This window comes from Artemia sp. Qi Xiang Cuo, chromosome 10 (genome assembly GCF_049724085.1).
Source record: "Artemia sp. Qi Xiang Cuo chromosome 10, ASM4972408v1, whole genome shotgun sequence".
Classification (NCBI taxonomy): domain Eukaryota; kingdom Metazoa; phylum Arthropoda; class Branchiopoda; order Anostraca; family Artemiidae; genus Artemia; species Artemia sp. Qi Xiang Cuo.
This window is the reverse complement of record NC_142803.1, coordinates 65,151,679-65,171,785: the sequence shown is the minus strand read 5'-3', so window position 1 is coordinate 65,171,785 and position 20,107 is coordinate 65,151,679. Positions and strand designations below refer to the sequence as shown.

Here is a 20,107-nt window from a genome sequence, read left to right as displayed (position 1 = left end):
TCCTCTTTGGAAATTATCGTATATTGGTATAAGATCAAATGCTTTTTCTTGGTTTAAATCATATCTTTCTGGTAGGCTTATTTCAATTGATCAGCTTTTCTGAAACCCTTCTGAAGTAGATTATGGCGTCCCTGAGGGATCTGTTCTTGGCCTCGTTTTATTTCTCATTTATGTTAATGATCTGATTTCGGCAGTCAAAAACACCAGACCTCTGGTATGCTGCAAGCTGTGTCATCCCAATGTTTCTTCGTGTTCCAATACTACTTCTAATGAACTACTTCTTTTGTGTTGCATTTGCTGATGACACCACTATTGGGACCCTTGGGAAGATAGAATATGATATCAAGTCTAACCTTGTGGCAGTAATCGAAAATTATTTTATTGTTTGATGCAAATTACGTGGCCATGAATGTTGGTAAGTCACATTTTCTTATTCTTTCTCGAATTGGCGTGTGTTTCCCTCAGCTTACACACCTTCATTTTTCAAAAGGCTCTTTGTTTAGACCAGAGAATTGGGTAGTCTTGGTTTTTTAGTAACTTGCTTGATGAGAACCTTTCATTTTGAAAGCATATAGCCATGATTAGGGTTAAGGTCTCACGGATTTTGGGTATCATTCGAAAACTTGGAGACACATTTCCTGGATCTATTCTGAAGCTTCTTTTTTCTGCCTTGTCCAATCATATGTTTTTTATTGCCCCATGGTATGGATGTCGACTTTTCCTTCTACATTGTAGTCACTTTCTGTCACGCATAATAAAGCACGGCGTCTGATTATCGACACCAACCGTTTCTCACCAACGCCATCCTTAAATCTATAGTCTTTTTACATTCTTTCTTGTGCTTCTTTGGTCTTTCATCAGCTTCATGGCAATCTTTAAAAATCTCTTCAAAAAAAATCCTGTGTTTATTTCTGATTCAGCTCCATATAGCCTTCGTTCTTCATATAATATCTGCATTCCTGCTGCCCCTACTATGCGATCAGATTTCAATACCCTCACTACTTGTCAACAGGTTTGGAATTCTTTACCTTCTTCAACACAGATATGCTACTCGTTTGGGACTTTTAAAAGTATTCTTAAGGATCATTTAGTTAAGAATCAAACAGAATAAAATTTTTATTTTTTTATTTTTTTCTTTTCCTCTGAAGAGTTGGTGTCCCCTGAGTGTTTATTTCATGGTGTAAGGTTTGTCTTCTCTGCGCTTTGACTCCCAGGCCTCAGGTATGTTCTCTTTTGAATCTTATATGTTATTTGGATATTGTTCTCCCTTTTTTTTGTTGTTGCTTATATTGTATTTTTTTGTATCCCCCTTGTATCCTTGGCCATGGAGCCTTTCGAGGAGGAATAAGCGTATTGTATTTCATTCTGTATTTATTGGTGAATAAAATCTGAATCTGAAAATCTGAAACCGAACAAAAATTGAAACAAATAATCAAGCTTAATTGAAGATAAACATAAATTATCACGAGTTTCATTAGGGCTGCTTTCTCTCTCTTCCAAATATTTCAAAGGCCGGAGTGTGATTTGCATTTTAAAAAAAGAGTTGTATTTTTAAAAGTGTTTTTAGTTTTTTCTAAAATCAGCAACAGCACAGCCGAAAGCTAATATTACAAGAATAATCAACATTTACAATCAAGAATGTTGCTACCTCCCTCTCAAACCACTTAAACGACTTGATTTGGATATTGCCAAAATTGCTGTTTCTTTTTTTGTTTCTTGTTAAAATGCACAATGTATTCAGATTACTTTTTATTCTTTTATTCTTAATTATTTGATTTCGATATATTCTACGGGATACATTAAGAGTCAAGTATAATGGGTAATTTATATAAACTTTGTTTTCTCTTTGGCCTTACTGTTCAGTGTAATTCTAGTTCATTCCAAGAATATCAGTTTCAGTTCAATTGAATTTTGAATTCAATTATGAGGCAAATCTTAATTCGTCCTTTTTTCCCCTTCCGGTTCATTCCTCAGTTATGGCAGAGCACAACGAAATTTTTTTTATGATAAAATAGCCAAAGAATAAAGATTAGTCCTCAAGTTTTCAAAGGAAAAGGATCTTTTTCTGTCAATTTTTTTTTTTTTAGGCTAAGATCTTAACAGATTGATATGTGAATAATGGTTGTCATTGTCAAACGATCATACAGAAAATATCATGACTTTCTCTAGCATTCTGCTGTTCACTTGCCCCTATTGATCATATGTGCCAGCTCTCTTTTTGACGAAAAAATTACTGTTAGTCGAAAAGTTTAGATATTGATTTACTTGTCAAATGATCATACGAAGTAGAAGATGACTTTCTGACAATTTGTTGTTACTTTCCTCCTCAATTGACATTTTTACCAGCTCCTCTTAATGAAAAAGTAATTATCTGTCGAAAAGTGCAAGATTTTAGCAGATTGGTGAGTGAAAATGAAAGATAGTGCATCATTTGGATCACTAAGGGTCAAAAACAGTGAAAGCTGAGCTTACTTCTTCTTCTTTTTTTTCCAAGAGTTGTGATTCTGTACAAAAAATTATTGCTTTTAAGGCCGATGAAAAACTATTAAGAGCCTAGAAAATTAGAATTCTATTTTCTTCAGGTTACTTATAAATTTATTTTGCTTCTTGGAGAACTTTGTTTATCGGGTTTGGCTTTGGACCTGTAGAAAAACCCTAGGTTTTAAGATTCTGTAGATATTGAAAAACATCACTTCAACTTAGCTGATTGTTGTCAAACAATTAGCAAGAGTAGATGATAACTTTCTGTGGCGCTCAGCTGTTTCATTACTCCTCTTTTTGCATATTGTCTAGCGCCTCTTGATAAAATAGTAATCGTCTGTCGAGAAACGAAAGATCTCAACTGATTGATAAATTGTCAAAACGATCTCACTGAGTTGATGATGATTTATTTTCTGGCACTCTGCTGCTTCCTTGATCCTCTTTTACATATTTACCATCTCTTGATGAAAAACTAATTATCAGCCAGGAGGTGTAAGAACGTAGCAGACTGATCATCCCGTTCAATTCAAAGTCATCATCTTGTATTGCACTGGTCTAACAATAAAAACTCTGTTTCTGGCTTACTAACAAGCTGTAATATGATGTGTTTCAGCAAATAAAGATTTTGTGGCACCTAGGTTTCTTGCATTTCTCTGCTCCTCTTTTGAAATCTTCGCTTGCTCCCCTTTTAATTTACAACAGATATGATTTATATGCCCAATATATATTTGTAATAGTTCATTTTTAGCCGTTCTGATTTTGCTTTGCTTTCTGCGATCTATGTAACCTCTTGTTTCAATGTTTTGATTTAACGGATTCTTTTGCACAAATATTTTCATGGCTTTATCAAATAATCAAGAAAAATACCGTGATAAAATTATAAAAAAGGAATAAAAGGTGATCCAATCCTCTTTCATAGATAAATTTAAATCATTCGAATGCATGATTGTTGAAGGGTTGTATGGAAAGTATGTTGCTTTTTGGATTACTGGTAGCTGTACTGTGGTGATAAACAATAAAAGGGGCATTTAAAGCCAGAATGAATTTTTCACCCAACAGTAGGAACATAAAACTCATTACTATGTGGACTGAAACTTCGGGCACTAGAAGTTTATTAACTTTTTTGCAGAAATCAATTGGATTTTAGTGATCTATTTGTAACTCTCCCAATCCGAGTATGCGATAAACAGAGCCGAATATCAATATTATATTTAATGCAAGAGTTAGAACACAGTTAAAAATAGTAGATGAAGTTAGCATTTGAATTAATTTGTTAAGTATTAGTAAAGATGATGATACATTGCACAAGGCATACTGGTTACATCAAGGGGTTACATTTTGCGCTTTTTTCGCACAGATATATCAATAATTTACATCTAAAAGAAATGTCTTGACCCATAACTGTCCTTGTTTTTACTGGCTTGATAGCATAGGCAGTGCCGTAGCGCTGACCAAGTTAATAGTTACGTGGACTCAGTGTATTGTTTTTTTTTCTTGTCACCAAGCCACTTTGTCTGTCAAGGCTTGTGAAAATGATGTTTTGGCGCATTAAAAAATTGAATCAAATTCTACTAAGGTGACTTTTAAGTGGTTTCTGCGCTTTTTTAAAACAGACAAATAAATAGTTAACTTTTTTTTTAAAGTCAGTCATCGTACTGACTTAAAATTTCATACAAAAGAACTGGTCAAGTTCATCTTTTTTGCTCAAAATTTGACTAAAAAACTTGACTATAGTTCAGAAACAAACAACGGAAATACAGCAACGAAAAAGTGAGGTTATTTGGCTTCCTTATTTTGCATACATCTAAGAAACAATGTGAATCGCGTTTGAAAATATGTCATAAAAATAAATGAGAACTGCAGCACATTCTTAAGCACTGAATCATAGGACATTACTCTCTTTGTTTTCTATTTGGTCTCTGTTTCTGTTTATTGTTGTTTCTCTCATGATATAGTGGTGATAAGTCCAAACTAAAAGAAATCATCCTGTTATCCGAGGCCTCGCTTTAGTTATAACTATAGTAAAGAGCCATAAGACTTCAATTTATTATTTGGCTATTTATTGGTTATTTCATTCCCAGATCCACTTCGTATGGAAGGGGTGGTCGTAGAAACCCTTGAAGAGACTCATTCGATTGGAATTTGAAAGCTCTACTACCCTTTTTAAGAGTCACAAGTGATCAGAAGGCTATGATCTTTCCCGTCTCCTGGCATGTACTTTTTATTAAGCTCCCCCCAAAGACATCTTATCAAAACTTTGAAATGTATATCTTGTTGAAGAGAGAGAGAGAAAGAAAAAAGGGTTTTATTAAAAAAAACAAAACACATTAACAACAAAACCCGAATTTTATTAAACTTGTATGGGCAGACATCACCCTTTACAAAACCCTACATACACAATTACTACCAGCCATCCTTAGCCCCCCCCCCCAAAAAAAAACAGGGCAAAAAAATAAATAATAATAAAATAAATAAATAAAAATAAACGAAATAAATTAATTTCTAAAAATTTCACGACCTAATTGGATAATCTTAATTGGATAATCATAAAATTAAAAATCAATCTTCAATTCTACCTCCTCGTCGCCCTCCCCAAAAAAAGTATCAAAATCACTCGAGAGAAAATTCACTCAGCAAGGATTAAAACTCATATGTAGACAAACACTGTCCTTTTAGTTTACTGCGAAATTCATTTAGCTCATCAATTGTTGAAATAGCCTGAGGTAATGGTTCCCACACCCGAGGGCCAACATGTCTTATGGAAAAAACGGATCGTTTTGTAATAACCTGAGGTCGCCGAACTAGTGTTGATTCTCTAGTCGAGTAATTATGAAAATTAACACCACTGGTAAACATTTCTCTAAAACACTCAGGTAATAACGCATGTGTATATTTAAACATAAAAAGTGCATTATAAAAATGGAATAATCCAGCAATCGGTAATATATTTACTTGATTATATCTATGTCTAACAGACATATTATGATTATCTCCAGTTCAAACACGTAGGGCATTATTTTGTAAACTTCTAAGGGACGCAGGCGAGTTAAAAACGCACTTGACCAAACAAGACAGCCATATAGAAGGTATGGGTGAACAAAACAAAAATAAAGCAATCTCATACTATCTTTTGGAAAAAAGTGCTTCAGTTTCTTCATCATCCCAACATTTCTTGCAACTTTGCCACTAACACATGAAATGGGCTCTTTGAAGTTAAGGCACTCATCAACAATCACCCCTTGATACTTTGTCGAAACTTCCCGAGGCAGAATATTTTCACCGAACTGTATTTTCAAAATCCAAGGGTAGTAATTGCTACTTTTCCCATACATTACAAAATGGGATTTTGCATGGTTTAGCTGAAGTATGTTAACCCTCATCCATTTTTCAATGTTTAACATGCCAGTCTGAAGATTCTGTATAAGCATTTATCCGGTTTTTGTAGCAACAGTTAGATGCGTGTCATCAGCAAAAATAGGCAAATAGATTTAAGGCAAAATAGATTTTGATGCTCCAGTATCACTACATTTTAAATCAAAAGACAGTCCATTGATAGCATTTCGCAGGTCATCAATATATATAAGAAACAGTAGTGGCCCCAAAACAGACCCTTGAGGGACACCGAATTCAACACTTTTAACTTGCGATTTGATTTCACCAGCACTGACAAACTGTTTTCGCTCTTGGAGAAAAGATTCCAATAGACGATAAAACATACCTCGAAAACCACAATTCTTCAGCTTCGCCAGAACAATGCCATGGTCCACGGCATCATAGGCTTTCACAATGTCCAAAAAAACAGATGCAACTTTCCACCCTTGGTCCAGAGCATCGTTCACAAAAGTCCTGAGAAAAAGAAGCGCTTGATCTGTCGACGTTGCTTTACGGAATCCAAACTGAGTTTTACTAAAATACTTTTTATTCTCAAGAAAATTTTAGGCACATATTAAATAGAACACAAACCTGGTCGCATATTTTCCGGAAAACATACTTAAGTACACGCAATGAAAGGAAGTCAGCACCCGAAGCATTATTTCTCATGTTCCACAATGTGGTACGTAATTCACTAGCCGTCACTGGTTTCAGATATACAGATACATCACTTTCCTTAAAAAGATAGTCTGAAGGTCAACCAACTATACTTCCGGAGATGAAATGACCCCCTCTTCCACAGCCCCTTTGGCAAGGCCTTTAAGTCATAGAAGCTTCGCAACTCTTACTCGTGGGGTTTGTTATTTGGAAAAGGGACGTTTTTATTTTGGGCCTCTAAAAAGGCTCAAAAGGTAGGAACTTTCAGGAGGTGTTGTGCAAAATCAAAACCCACTTATGTGCACGCTGATGGAAAAAAGGGGTGCATTGGCATTATCTCAGGAAATGCAAAGAGTATTAGGTTGAAACGTTTTGGGCATTTTAAGTTGGATGTCTGAAAATAATCAAAAGGGACTATCTCCTTCGTCGTTTTTGAACGCCTTGCACCCCTCAACACTGATCAAAGTTTTGAAACAGTAAATTTTTCAAAAATTCAAAAGATCTAACAGCTATACCTCCAGGGGTGCCATGCACCACAGCCCTTGTATATATACATATATATATATATGTATATATATATATATATATATATATATATATATATATATATATATATATATATATATATATATATATATATATATATATATATATATATATATATATATATATATATATATATATATATATATATATATATATATATATATATATATATATATATATATATATATATATATATATATTTTTTTTATATATATATATATATATATATATATATATATATATATATATATATATATATATATATATATATATATATATATATATATATATATATATATATATATATATATATATATATATATATATATATATATATATATATATATATATATATATATATATATATATATATATATATATATTTAAATAAATAGATAAAATAACTTCTAAGAAGCCAAAGAGTTTTAAAAATTATTTTGAACAAACCAAATGAGTGGCACCTTTGAGCTAATTCATGCACTATGTATATATGCATAAATTAGCACTATGGGCTAGGGAAGGCTTAGGATGACAAAGTCTACAGTAATTACTAGTTTTTTTATTACATAAAAAAGATCATTTGCATAAATCAAAATAGCACAGGCTCTAAAGTTGATCCCTGAGGGACGCCAAAATTCACTTGCGAGAGCGAACAGAAAAGTAGATCAACAGAAATTAACTTATCATTTCAATAAAGACTGAAACCAAGAAAATATATTACCCCTAATGCCAAAATGAGACATCTTCGATAGAAGAAATTCATGGGTTAAGGAGTAGAATGCCTTACAAATATCCAGGAATATAGCAGCCGGAATTAATCCTGAATCCAATGCAGAATATATAAAATTCAAAAGGGTTATACAGGCATGTTCAATGGAGTGCCTCATTCGGAAACTAAATTGAAAATCATGAAGAAATTTTTTAGATTTTAGAAAAGTAAGGAGACGAGAAAACAATGCCTTTTCAAATATTTACTAAATACTGATAAAATTGAAATTAGTCGATAATTTGCTGGATCATTTGTTGGTCCACCTTTATAGAACAATAATCTGAGACCGTTTGAGAGCATCTGGAAAAACACTAAATTTAAATGAAAGATTAACAAGTTTAGATAGAGGCAAAACTATTGAAGGAAGAATAGATTTAACTACCTTAGTAGGAATCGAATCTGGCCCAGATGATGACGAGTTTTTCTAGTCATTAACAATTTTAGTAATTGCCCTTACTGTTCCTGGCTCTAGAAACATAGACTTAACACAAGACGGTCCAAGGTTAGATCTAAAGTCCGGTTTAGGCTGAGACAAAGAAACTGTAGAAGCCATAATCTCACCAATGCTAGCGAAGAATGAAGTGAATGCCTCTTGGACATTGAGCTCACCCTCTACAGTATCATCACTAATGACCAGACTCACAGGCAAAGAACTAGATTGAAAACCGGGTTTAAGTAGAGAATTTATTAGCTTCCAAGTTTTACGAATATCATTGCCTCAAGCAGCAAAATTATTTAGATAATAGAGAGATTTGGCTTTCCTACACAAGAAATTATATATGTTCCGGTAGATCTTTAATTGACAAAGACAAGTAGCACTCGCTGAAAGTGTAAAGCATTTATAAGCTCTCCAGAGATGATTTTTCCTTCTCTAGCTTTTGAGAAGTCTGGACATCATCCGTGGGTTTAGAGGAGCAATCATTTTAGACCTATGATTAGAAGGTGGTACTTTACAAATGCTAAGAATAGCTTCTTTTATGGCTCGATAAAATGACTCAAATAAAGAAGAAAAATCTTTAAGGTGATACGTTTAAGGAACATTGAAGGGAATCTTCAACAAAACCAAACACTGTGATTGCTGGTTGTCTAAAAGGCGTCAGTAGTATCTCAAGAACGGATGAGATCCTTAATTTAAACTTCCAGGGCATGGTGAAGGGACTATGCAAAGCGTTGAAAGGCAACCATCCCCCTCAACACCAATTACTTAGTGACCGAGGTTGTTTTGAAAGTAGGTACACCTTAGCGCTAATAGTTTGTTACTGGTGTTTCAACAGTGACATTTGAAAGAGTAAATATATATATATATATATATATATATATATATATATATATATATATATATATATATATATATATATATATATATATATATATATATATATATATATATATATATATATATATATATATATATATATATATATATATATATATATATATATATATATATATATATATATATATATATATATATATATATATATATATATATATATATATATATATATATATATATATATATATATATATATATATATATATATATATATATATATATATATATATATATATATATATATATATATATATATATATATATATATATATATATACATATATATATATATATATATTATACATTGGAAAAGTGGATTTCCTTAAAGGATATTCGGAAGAAGTTGAAATCCACTCAGCAGTAAAACGCTTGAAAACCAACAGAGCGGCAGGCATATGCAGGATATCCGCTGAGCTCTTGAAGTATATCGGTCCAGCTATGCTACTTTGGCTCCAGATGCTGTTCTCTGTAGTATGGCGCAATGAATGGATCCCGAAGGATTGGCGAGCTGGCATAATCCTGCCCCTCTGGAAGAGAAAGGGGAGCAAAAGAATCTGTTCTAACTACAGAGGCATAACGCTTCTTTCAGTGCCTGGAAAGCTATTTGCTATGACCCTGCTGGATAGATGCACGAATATCCTCCGAAGAAAGAGGAGAGTCCAGGAGGCTGGGCTTATGCCCAGGACCTCCCCTGATGAATAGATCTTTACGATGCGCCAGCTAATTGAGAAGACAAACGAATTCGGGAAAAAAGCCCACCTAGCCTTTATTGACTTCAGGGTTGCGTTTGACTCGGTGGATCGCAACTCGCTTTGGCTGATACCTCGATCTACTGGGATGCCTGACAAATGCCGCAAGCTGTTTGAGAAGCTTTACAAAAAGACGAAGAGCTGCATTCAAGTCAACGGCAAACGGAGCACGACATTCGGTATCAAAACCGGTGTCCACCAGGGGTGTGCTGCCGCCCCGGAGCTTATCAACTGCGCCATAGACTATGTCATGACTTGAACTACAAATAGCCTGCCCTTCGGTCTGCAGTTTGGAGATCGGGTTCTGATGGATGCTGACTCCGCAAATGATCTTGCTCTCGTTACCGACTGAATTGAACAATTGACTGACACGCTGGAAGTCCTACAGGAATAAGCAGCAAAAGTGGGGCTGAGAATCAACTGGCTCAAAACTAAGATAATCAAGCTTCGGTATAGTAAAAATGTGGCTTTTTTTCAATTTTGCCAGTAGAAAGATCATGGATGCTTTTTTTTTTTTTCGTCAGGAATGATAGCGTCAAATCAGGGATACTAGATTTGATTTTGGATAAAATTCCTATTTGATAAGAATTCAAAAGATCTAGTGCCTTTTTTAGAGATAAAAAAATTGGAGTGAAACTAGCCCCTCCCAGGCCTCTTTTTGTGTCCAAAAACATCTGATCAAAATTTTGAGACAGGCATTTGATTCAGCAAGGTTGAAAGGTTGAAACTATGCTTTGACTCAATGGCTTTGGAGATGTCACGACTCCCCGTAGTCCATAGGGAGAGAGCTGCAATTTACGCAGTTTTCTCACTGTTCATATATATTATTTGTCCATATATATCATATACATTGTAGACTAAAACGAACAGAAATCATTTCATAAATGAGAGTTTTATGTTATGCGGTAATTCAATTAAAAAGGATTTAACATGTTATGTTGTAAAAATATTTTGTGGTTTTCTGCCAAAAAAGAAAGAATAGCCATGTCTAGGGTTAGTTTTTTATTTTTGGTTAAGCTTCCTTTAGGCTATATTTATATTCTAGAGAAGTCAATCCTTGAATTGTATTTTGTCGGTTTTTTTCTTCAATAAAGTTTATGTATTTACAGAAGTTTTATAAAGCTTAGTATTTCATATGTAAGGTTTTTGTGTCGAATGTGTCGATAGAATCTTATATGTGCTGCGCTTACTTTGCGAATTTACATAATTAAATTTTCAATTATATAATTAAAATTTATATAATTAGACATTTCAGAAGTAAACACTGTGAGAGCGTTTATAACCCCATTGAATCTTGTGAAACAGTGCAATCTTGTATAACTGAGTGCTCTGTACCAACTAGACTCACACAGGTCATTGCAGTTGAACAAAAGTGGTGGCTTTTCAAACAGTTTATGGTAACGAACTGTAATTAAGGATTGACTCAACTGAATAGTAACCGCACCTCTAGAAAACGGAATTTAGATAACAATGGATATACCAAAAGAATTGGCTCATTCTGCGGATTCCAAATATATAATATTCACTAAGTTCAGTTTTATTCACCAAAAGATACGAGCCTGAGAGAATTTGCCTGATTTTTGTTAAGGGGGACAACATCCCTTCAAATTCAAATGTTCTAAATGGAAATTGCATTATCCGATTCTGCATATCAGAGAACCCTAGTCTAGAGGCTTTAAACTTCTCTATCCAAAATGTGAATTTTTTTTTTCAAGAATAAAGATCCCTTTTCACTCCTTTTTTTCTTTCCTTGGTAATTGTGTAGAACGAATAGTCCTAGAAGATCTAGAAGAGCCTCACTTGGGCAGAAATTAAAAGTTCTAGTGCCCTTTTTAAGTGACAGAAAAAATTTGGTGGCAACTAGTCCCCTTCTTACGCTCTTTTTTCCCCAAAAAGACATCCGATCCAAATGTTTAAGAAAGCCATTTGGTTTAATTCTGTGATCCTGACCCTTCTCAAGAGGATTTCTTTGTCTCCCCTGAAGGCACATCCGATATGTGCTCGGGATTTTCATAATTTCTACTACTCAACCACTCAGTGGTGAGGGGTTGGGAAGTTAGCCCTTCGAATAGCTTAAAACTAGGCAGTTGAATTTTTTTAGTTCTAGCACCAGATATTGTTTCAAGTTTCACACAGGTAAATACAGGGATTGAACAGCTGTTGAAAATGACAGCGATTACACTATGTTAGGCTAAATGTTAGGAAGATTAGGACGGTTAATCCCTGCGCTTCAAACCATTTTCCTTTACTTTAACTATACAGATTTTATACTTTTACAGATTTCATTCCTAAGATTGATAATTCAATCTTAGAATCTTGATAAGATTAAGAAATCTTGATTAGATTTCATTCCACGGTCGGTTGATAGGTATTATGTCTTTGGGTTATATCACCTCGTAGTTTTTTGGGGAGAGGGGCTATAAGATACGAAATTTACTTGTTTCTCACACATAGTATTTATTATTTTAAAACCTACGGACATTTTTTTTGTGGGGGGCAGGTATTCCAAGGAGGGAAGTTTTCAGGGGGTCACATTTCAAGGGAAAATTTCACGCTGGGGGTATTCGCCAGAATTCCTAAACAAAATTCTATTTATTTGGCCTTATTTTCTCTTTGCTAACTCAATTTAAAATGTGGGGGTATTCCTGGGGAAGTAGTCACTACTGTGGAAATTGTCAGGAAGATTTTTCCATGGGGGAAATTTTTTCGCGGGAGAAGTTCTTCATGGGGAAATTTTCTGTAGGAGAAATTCCCAATGGGGGAATTTTCTGTGGAAGCAATTTTTCACTGAAAAGGGGGATTTCTGGGAAAAAATTCCAACAGAAAGGAGTTTTTCAGCATGATTTGAAAAAACAATTAGAAATTTAAGGCTTTTTTTCAATGAAAGTATTCTAAGGAGAATTTTTTAGGCGGAATATTTTCGAAGAAGTTTTCTGGGGAATTTTCACCAATGATGGAATTATCCTAGGAGAAGTTTCTGGTAGGGGGGGGCGATTTTACTTGAGACTAACTTTTCATGGTAGGATTTTCTGTGTTGAGGGAGCTGGATTCCCGCTATTATTTGAGAAACGATCAGAAATATAGAAAAAATGAGTTTTCACAACTGATAGTAAAGAACAACGTTAAAACTAAAAACGGACAGAAATAATTATGTTTATAAGAGGGTTGTCCCCTCCCTTTGAGTTTTTGTCCCAATTTTTTAAGAACGACTCCTGAAACACAAGGACTTAAAAGCTTTTTAAAAGTATTAAAAATTTTAGTATGAAGATTGATTTATTGCGGAGCGGGCAATCCCCCTTATATAAGTAATAATTTCTCTTCTGTTTAAGTCTTCATGTTGCTTTTTACTTTCAGTTGAAAAGGCTTGTTTTTATAATTTATTGCAAGCAGAAGTGAAACCGATTTTGTAAAATCAATAGACTTCTTTGAAAACGACCTAGACATCGAGAGACTGCACTTACATTTGAGTAAGTTAGCTGGTATTGCTGATAAAAAACGAAAGAAATGGACACCCAATTGTTATTGCCTAGCTGTTATTTATTCTTTTTTGTTATAGGTATTTTTGTTCGTGTTGAAGAAACCTTTACGAAAATACCAACGAATTACCAACAATTTTATCCGAATCTATATAAAAACGAAAATATTTGTTACATACAAGGAATAGATATATCCTGCCGCCGTTTAGAAGAAAGATTGTTACTGAGAGAAAATAGAAAACTTAGTCTTTGTCATGACGATCCACGTCATGACTGTCAAGTTAATGAAATGACAGCTATGAAATTTATGTCTTTTTTAAGAAAAGATTACAGAGTCAAAATCATTGCTCACAGTATTAGTAGTCAGGATTTAAAGGGAACCTGGACCTTGGAGGTTGACGAAATGTAAAGCAAAGGCTTGACGGAACTACCGACTATGTCGATCGACAAATTTGTAGCTGATTCTGATTCTGTTTTGTTGCCGATTATGTTAAAAAAATAACATATAATTCTAACTGGACTAGTTGGAAACCTTCGAAACCTTAACAAGTAAATAATTGTAAATTGTTGCTAGCAGTCGTAAGACGAGTGTAGTAAAATCGCTGATAGTAATTTTTTTTTTTTTTTTTTTTTGCAAGGATTTGATTCCTTTGATGATTCTTTAATGGTCTTTGTCAATTTGTTCTCTGAATCCCTTGTAGTTGATACTGCAAGTTCACAACTTATTTCAAAAGTGTTTTTTTCCTTATTTTGGTCAGTGATGATTTAGTATGCATCTCAATATAAATTCAAATGCAAGTATAAAGCTATTTGTAATTCCTAACTTCAGATCATAAGTTAAAATAACATTTCACTTTGATTTGTCCTGACTAGACACTAGCAAATTAGATTGAAGAACAATATAAGACTTTTTCTTTTATTTCTGTTTTTAACCTTCTAATATTCTGAAATTCGAGGATATAAAATAGCTATTGTCAGGTTTCGGCAATCAACACTAGCAAGAAGAAGTAATAGTAGAAAATAAATTGCAATTGTCAGACTGAATATCTTTCTAGGAGAAAAAAAATGTGAAAAAACCGCCTTGTTTGTTTATAGAACACATGTATCTACATTTATTAACGACAATAAATATGTATTTGAATTGTCTTGCTTGATTGTTTGGCTCCAACAAGAAATAGGATCCAATGCATTAATAACAGAACAGGAAATAATTTTTAAAGGTACCTTGTATTTCCCTTTAAGACTAAAAGAAAATGGGCCTAATCTTCCAAGATTTATACGCTTTTCAGTATTTTATTTGATTTAAGTTATACCTGGAAAGGTTTTGTGTTCTCGGGAATTATGTATATATAGCCTACAAGTGGTAAAAGACCAACTATATATGGCCTACATGTATAGTCTACAACTCTATTTTTTGTATCAAGAAAAAAAGAGGATGATATTTATTCATTTCAGGACGGAGGATTCCGTCCGACACCATGAATAATTTTGATTTGCATCAAATGCTCAGGTTACGCGGAGATAAATGTCAGGTATTATATGCCAAGAAGATACTTATTAACCTGTATTCTTATGAGACACTTAATTTGGCAATTTACAATTGATTTGGTAGTCTTAAACTGTATAACCCCTTATCAAATCATTCTTCTGTGAGTGACGTTGCCTCACCCCCTGGCCTCATCCCTTGGTCTTTGATATGTGTTTCTATATCTTCTTTAATGAGGTTAGTAGTTTCACAGCCGTGGGGACAGACAATGTCTGTACTAAAGCTTTTTCCTCCAGTATCCTAAAAAGAAGAGTCTTACAAAGGTGTTTTTGAATCTAAAAAAAAACTGTGTCTTAAAGATCAATTCTAGTTATGCACGAAAAAGTTGCCAGTAAAAACAAATTTGATTTAAGAATGTTTAAAATATATTTTATTTGTTTACTAGTGGAAACATTCTAATTAACCGTTATATAACCGTCAGGGTAAGATAAAAAATATATTTTAAACACAATATCTTCCTTCGCCAAAGAGAATTCTCACCGTGGACCCCCCCCCCCCCCCATATAGAAACTGTTTGTTTACTTCCCAATAACACATGAAGATTTAAATTTAATAACGACTAAATTTCGTAAACTAGAGCCCTTTCCCCGGGGGGTGTGGGGGGCCATGTTCTCCTCAAAGGCATAGTCATTAGAGCTTTCAACTGTGTTGAAAAAAATGGCTATTTCAGAATTTTAATCAGACGATTTTTGAGAACTGAGGGAGCTAGGAGGGGGGCTAGCTGACCTTCAATCTTTTTGGCCACTTAAAAAAGGGAGTAGAACTTGTAATTTCTGATCAAATGAGCCCTCTTCTGATCTTCTAGGATCTCTGATTCGATACGATCACCAATGGGGAAAACAAACAAATAAACACCCATCCGTGATCTTTCTTCTGGCAAAAAATAGAAAATCCAAAATTTTGTATATAGGAGCTTGAACCCTCTACTGTGATTATATTCTCTAATATACGGAATCTGATGGTGGGATTTTCATTAGAATTGCTTGACGTTTCGGATATGTTTTCCCACATTTTTCAGAAATTGGGCAAATTTTCTAAGGTTCGTAACTTTTGATGGGTAATATTAAACTTGAACAACTTAACATATATTAAATCAGCCTAAAAATTCAATTCTTTTGATGAATCTATAGGGGTTATGGTTATACAGTTATGAAAACCCTATTTTTTAGAGTTTCTGTTATTACTGAGCCGCGTCGCTCCTTACTTATAGTTCGTTACCACGAACTGTTTAATAGATCTATTTTTAAGTTGAATTTCTTCATTTATGTTTTTGATTCAAACCTAAAAGAAATTAAACTAATGTGAAAGAAGAAATAAAAGTGTTAGTCCAAAAGCTTAAAAGTCTAAAATGAATAATAAACGTCAAATATATCAATATTAAGAGCTTATTAAGAATTTTTTTTAGTGTTTTAGATTCTTTATTTAGTTTTTAGGTTTCATAGTTTTAGTCTAATTTTAAGATAAAAGGTAAAGTTGAAAAATAGTATAAACTGATCATCTAATATGATCGGTTAAAGAAAAAAAAATCGGAGTCAAGATAAAGATTAAAGATGAATTGATATTTGTATAGGTTACATACCTGAATCCTTTTTGGCTTTCGTTTGCACCTCAATTTGAGATTGTAACTTTACAAGTTCCTGCTGTTGCCTTTCAGCAAATGAGCACATTAAGCCTAAATGATGGCGCGTCAATTCTTCTTCATGTTTTTCAACTATATATTGCGTCCCCTAAAGCAAATGATTCAACTTTAATATGCAAACAATAAGATATAATATGCAAACAATAAGATAAACAAGATATAAGATTCACAAATTATTCACAACAAAAAAACACTTGAAAAACTTCTCTTTACTGAAGTGAGTAAAATGAGTCATAAAACTTAGCAGTTACAAGCAAGAGGTGTATAAGATTTTATGAGAAATTTTCAGTTTCCTAGATAACTTCGCAGGCCAAAAGACGAGCATAGCACTCGATGCATCTTTTAAACACATTCCAAATAGAATAATTACCATTGTTGCAAATTTTACCAAACCAACCCACCCTCCCTCCTCTTAATAGCGCCAGACATAAGATTGGGCTGTAATCAGAAATTGGCTAATTCAAAATCGTTCACTTGATGATGAGGAAAGAATTATACGACCGTCCATCAATGAGCTATAGCCTCTGGCTCAAGATCACCCGATATGGCGGTCAACCATTCCGGCCATATGCCTCACTAGGTTTAGAAGGTCCAAGTCTAAGTAAGTATATAATTTATCATATTTTTTTTTCAGATTGGTAAGTTTTGCTTTATGCATAAACAATTGATAAGCGCAAAAAAATAAATACAAACCATCTAATTCAGCATACATTTATCTGTACATAAAGGATACGGCCATACCTGACCCCAATATAAAGCAGAGATGCGTGGAAAGCTATAATCGTCTTTTAGCTAGTGAAGTAATCTGGAAAACCAAAAATTTACCAATTTGATTAGAAATATTTCTAAGGACTTATTTATGGGTAATCAAATTACAAAAATTTATTGTTTAATTTAATTTTTTTTTTTTTTTTTTTTTTTTTTTAGAAACTGCTTGAGACTTTTGTTCACTCTGAGAGAGGGGAAGGTAGAGAATAAAGGCTTTCCACTGATGCAATGCATCTCAAGCTTGTAATTCAAAACTTCATAGCATGATGCAAGATTTTTATCCACAACTTCAGTAGCTGATCAAACAAAAACTTCCACAAGTCACAAAAAAGGCTTTCTCTTTGCTTGCTGTTTTTGGGATCTGGGTCATGATTGGAATCATCATCCACTGCCCATGTACTGCGTTCAGAACACCCAAGCCCTTAACAGCACGCAAACCATACATCCTGTCCTCTGCTGACAAACAACTAATGAACCGTCTCTGTAACCGTTTTGCAAAATATGTAGCAAAATTATAACACCTGATATTCTTCAAACACAAAACGTTACGGCGATTGGTGGGAAATTTTGCAAAAACCAGGAAATATAAGAGAAGCTGATAAAAGATCATTTGCCTCGATCAATGGAAGTATTCACGGAAATGGTAAGCATACCTTAGATAAGGCTTGTTATTTTAGTTATTTAACGAATAATACTGGAACAACTTAAGAATGTAGTGGCCCAGTCATCTGTTTTCAGAAAGTGTTCAAAAGTAACTTAACAGAATATTTAGTAGGTAAAACAAGCAGGAAGAGAAAAGCAATTAAATTTGGAAAACTCGAATTAATTAATTAATTAATGTTATGTTATAAATATTTCTGTGTGTTTGATAAGTACATTTTGGTCTGAATTTACTCTACCTTGAATCCACACTCGAATTTTTTTAAGCTACAGTTGATAGGCAACGCTGAACACGACTCTTTGATATGTGTTTCTATATCTTCTTGAATGAGGTCAGCAATTTCACAGCCGTGAGGACAGACAATGGGAGTACGAGAGCGTTCTCCTCCACTATTCTATATCATAGAAGAACGAAAACAGAACAGAAGAGCGTTACAAATGTCTTTTCAGGTCTAGAAAACTGTCTTATAGACTACGAAAGTTATGAACGAAAAAGTTGCCAATAATATATCTTTGATTTGAGAAAGTGTATTATTTTTTTCCTTATCTAGTGGAAACATCTTACCGAACCATTATATCACAATCAGGGTAAGATGAAAAGTAAATTTTAAAGACAATATTTATTTTTAAATTAAAAATGTCCGTTTTTAAAACTTTGAAATTAAAAATTAAAATAAAATTTGAAATTAAAAACTTCCTCTGCTTTTGTTTTTGAATTTAAATAAAACAGTCTAAAAATGAACCTCAAAATCAATTATATACAACCTTTCTTAGAAGACTTTGAGAGGCAAGATAACTATTTAGAACAATCTATATAATAGACAAATAAGATTAATTTTCAGATAATGTAAGTAATTCGCATACTAGTGTAACCATTCAAGCCCTGTAGAATTGTCAAGAACTTAGGATAAACTCTATGGCAAGGTCTGCATTTGACTGACCCTAGACAAATATAGTAATATAAAATAATTCCAAACGATCTAAAGAACGTATATAAAATATTATAGGCAGCACAATACCACTGCCGAAGAAAAGAACGATGTTGGCACAATGTTTTTTTTTTTTTTTTTTTTTTTTTTTTTTTTTTTTTAGACCCGGGCACTTCGTACCAAAGGAGTTGTCTTAGAAACTCAAGAAGAGCTCATTCAAATGTAATTTCAAAGGGCTAGTGTCCTTTTTATTAGTCGAAAGTGATTGGAGGGCAACCAACCCCCCCCTCTTTCACGCCCATTATTTACCCAAACACACCCCATCAAAATTTTGAGATACCCATTTTGTTCAGCGTAGCTGAAAGATCCTGAAATTCCGTTTTTGAAGACGACCCCCCCCCCACAAGCCTTAGGGCAAGCATTGTAAGTTATGCCCTGGGGGCATATATGGTTTTTATAGATAGGGTAGTCGTATAAGCTTTGGAGGGGGCTCATTAGATCGTTAATCAAAAGTTGTAGTGCTCTTTTTAGGAGTAACAGTGATTGGAGGGTGGCTAAGGCCCTCCTCCACACAAACGTCGTATTTTCCCGATATGCATCCAATTGAAATTTCGAGACAGCCATTTTATTCAAAATAGTTCAAAGTTCATATAACAAGGCTTTTGGGGTTGAAACAAACCCCCGAACCTGGGGGTAAAGGTTGTAACTTCTGCCCCGGGGGCATCTAAGGTTTTTATGGAAGGGATAATTGTACAAACTTTAGAGGAGTCTCATTTGGTTGAAAATTGGAAGTTCCGGATCTCTTTTAAGCGTCAAGAGTTAATGTAGGGCAACTAGCCCCCCCCCCTTCGACTACCCCTCTTTTCACCAAAAGGATCTGATAAAAATTGTGAGATAGCTATTTTGTTTAAAGTAGTCGAAAGAAAATAAAAATTGTCTCTAAGGTTGGCACGTCCCCACAGAGCCCTGGGGGAAGGGTTGTGCCTTATGCCCTGGGGGCATCTAAGGTTTTAATGGAATGGCTCGTCGTATAAACTTCAAACGCAGCTCTTTTGATTTGAAATTAACAGTTATAGTACACTTTTTAAGAGTTCAAAGGGATTTGAGAGCGACAAGCCCCCCTACCTACACGCCCATCATTTCCCCAAACACATCCAACCATAATTTTGATAAAGCAAT

The 20,107-nt window shown here is 33.9% G+C and overlaps 2 protein-coding genes across 2 annotated transcripts in view; both read right to left on the bottom strand.

Moving 5' to 3' along the window:
• LOC148948042 (uncharacterized) overlaps window positions 1–17,784 on the bottom strand; it is a 38,356-nt gene extending 20,572 nt beyond the window's left edge. The window contains exons 1-5 of the mRNA XM_089096071.1: window positions 17,665–17,784; window positions 16,512–16,659; window positions 9,985–10,258; window positions 8,283–8,478; window positions 6,445–6,588 (exon numbers count right to left, since the gene is read on the bottom strand). Coding sequence (XP_088952197.1) covers window positions 6,445–6,588; window positions 8,283–8,478; window positions 9,985–10,258; window positions 16,512–16,659; window positions 17,665–17,784 — 882 coding nt within the window. The remainder of the gene's footprint in view (window positions 1–6,444; window positions 6,589–8,282; window positions 8,479–9,984; window positions 10,259–16,511; window positions 16,660–17,664) is intronic.
• A 430-nt stretch (window positions 17,785–18,214) lies between these two features.
• LOC148948041 (uncharacterized) overlaps window positions 18,215–20,107 on the bottom strand; it is a 92,966-nt gene continuing 91,073 nt past the window's right edge. The window contains exon 7 of the mRNA XM_089096070.1: window positions 18,215–18,394. Coding sequence (XP_088952196.1) covers window positions 18,230–18,394 — 165 coding nt within the window. The 3' untranslated portion in view covers window positions 18,215–18,229. The remainder of the gene's footprint in view (window positions 18,395–20,107) is intronic.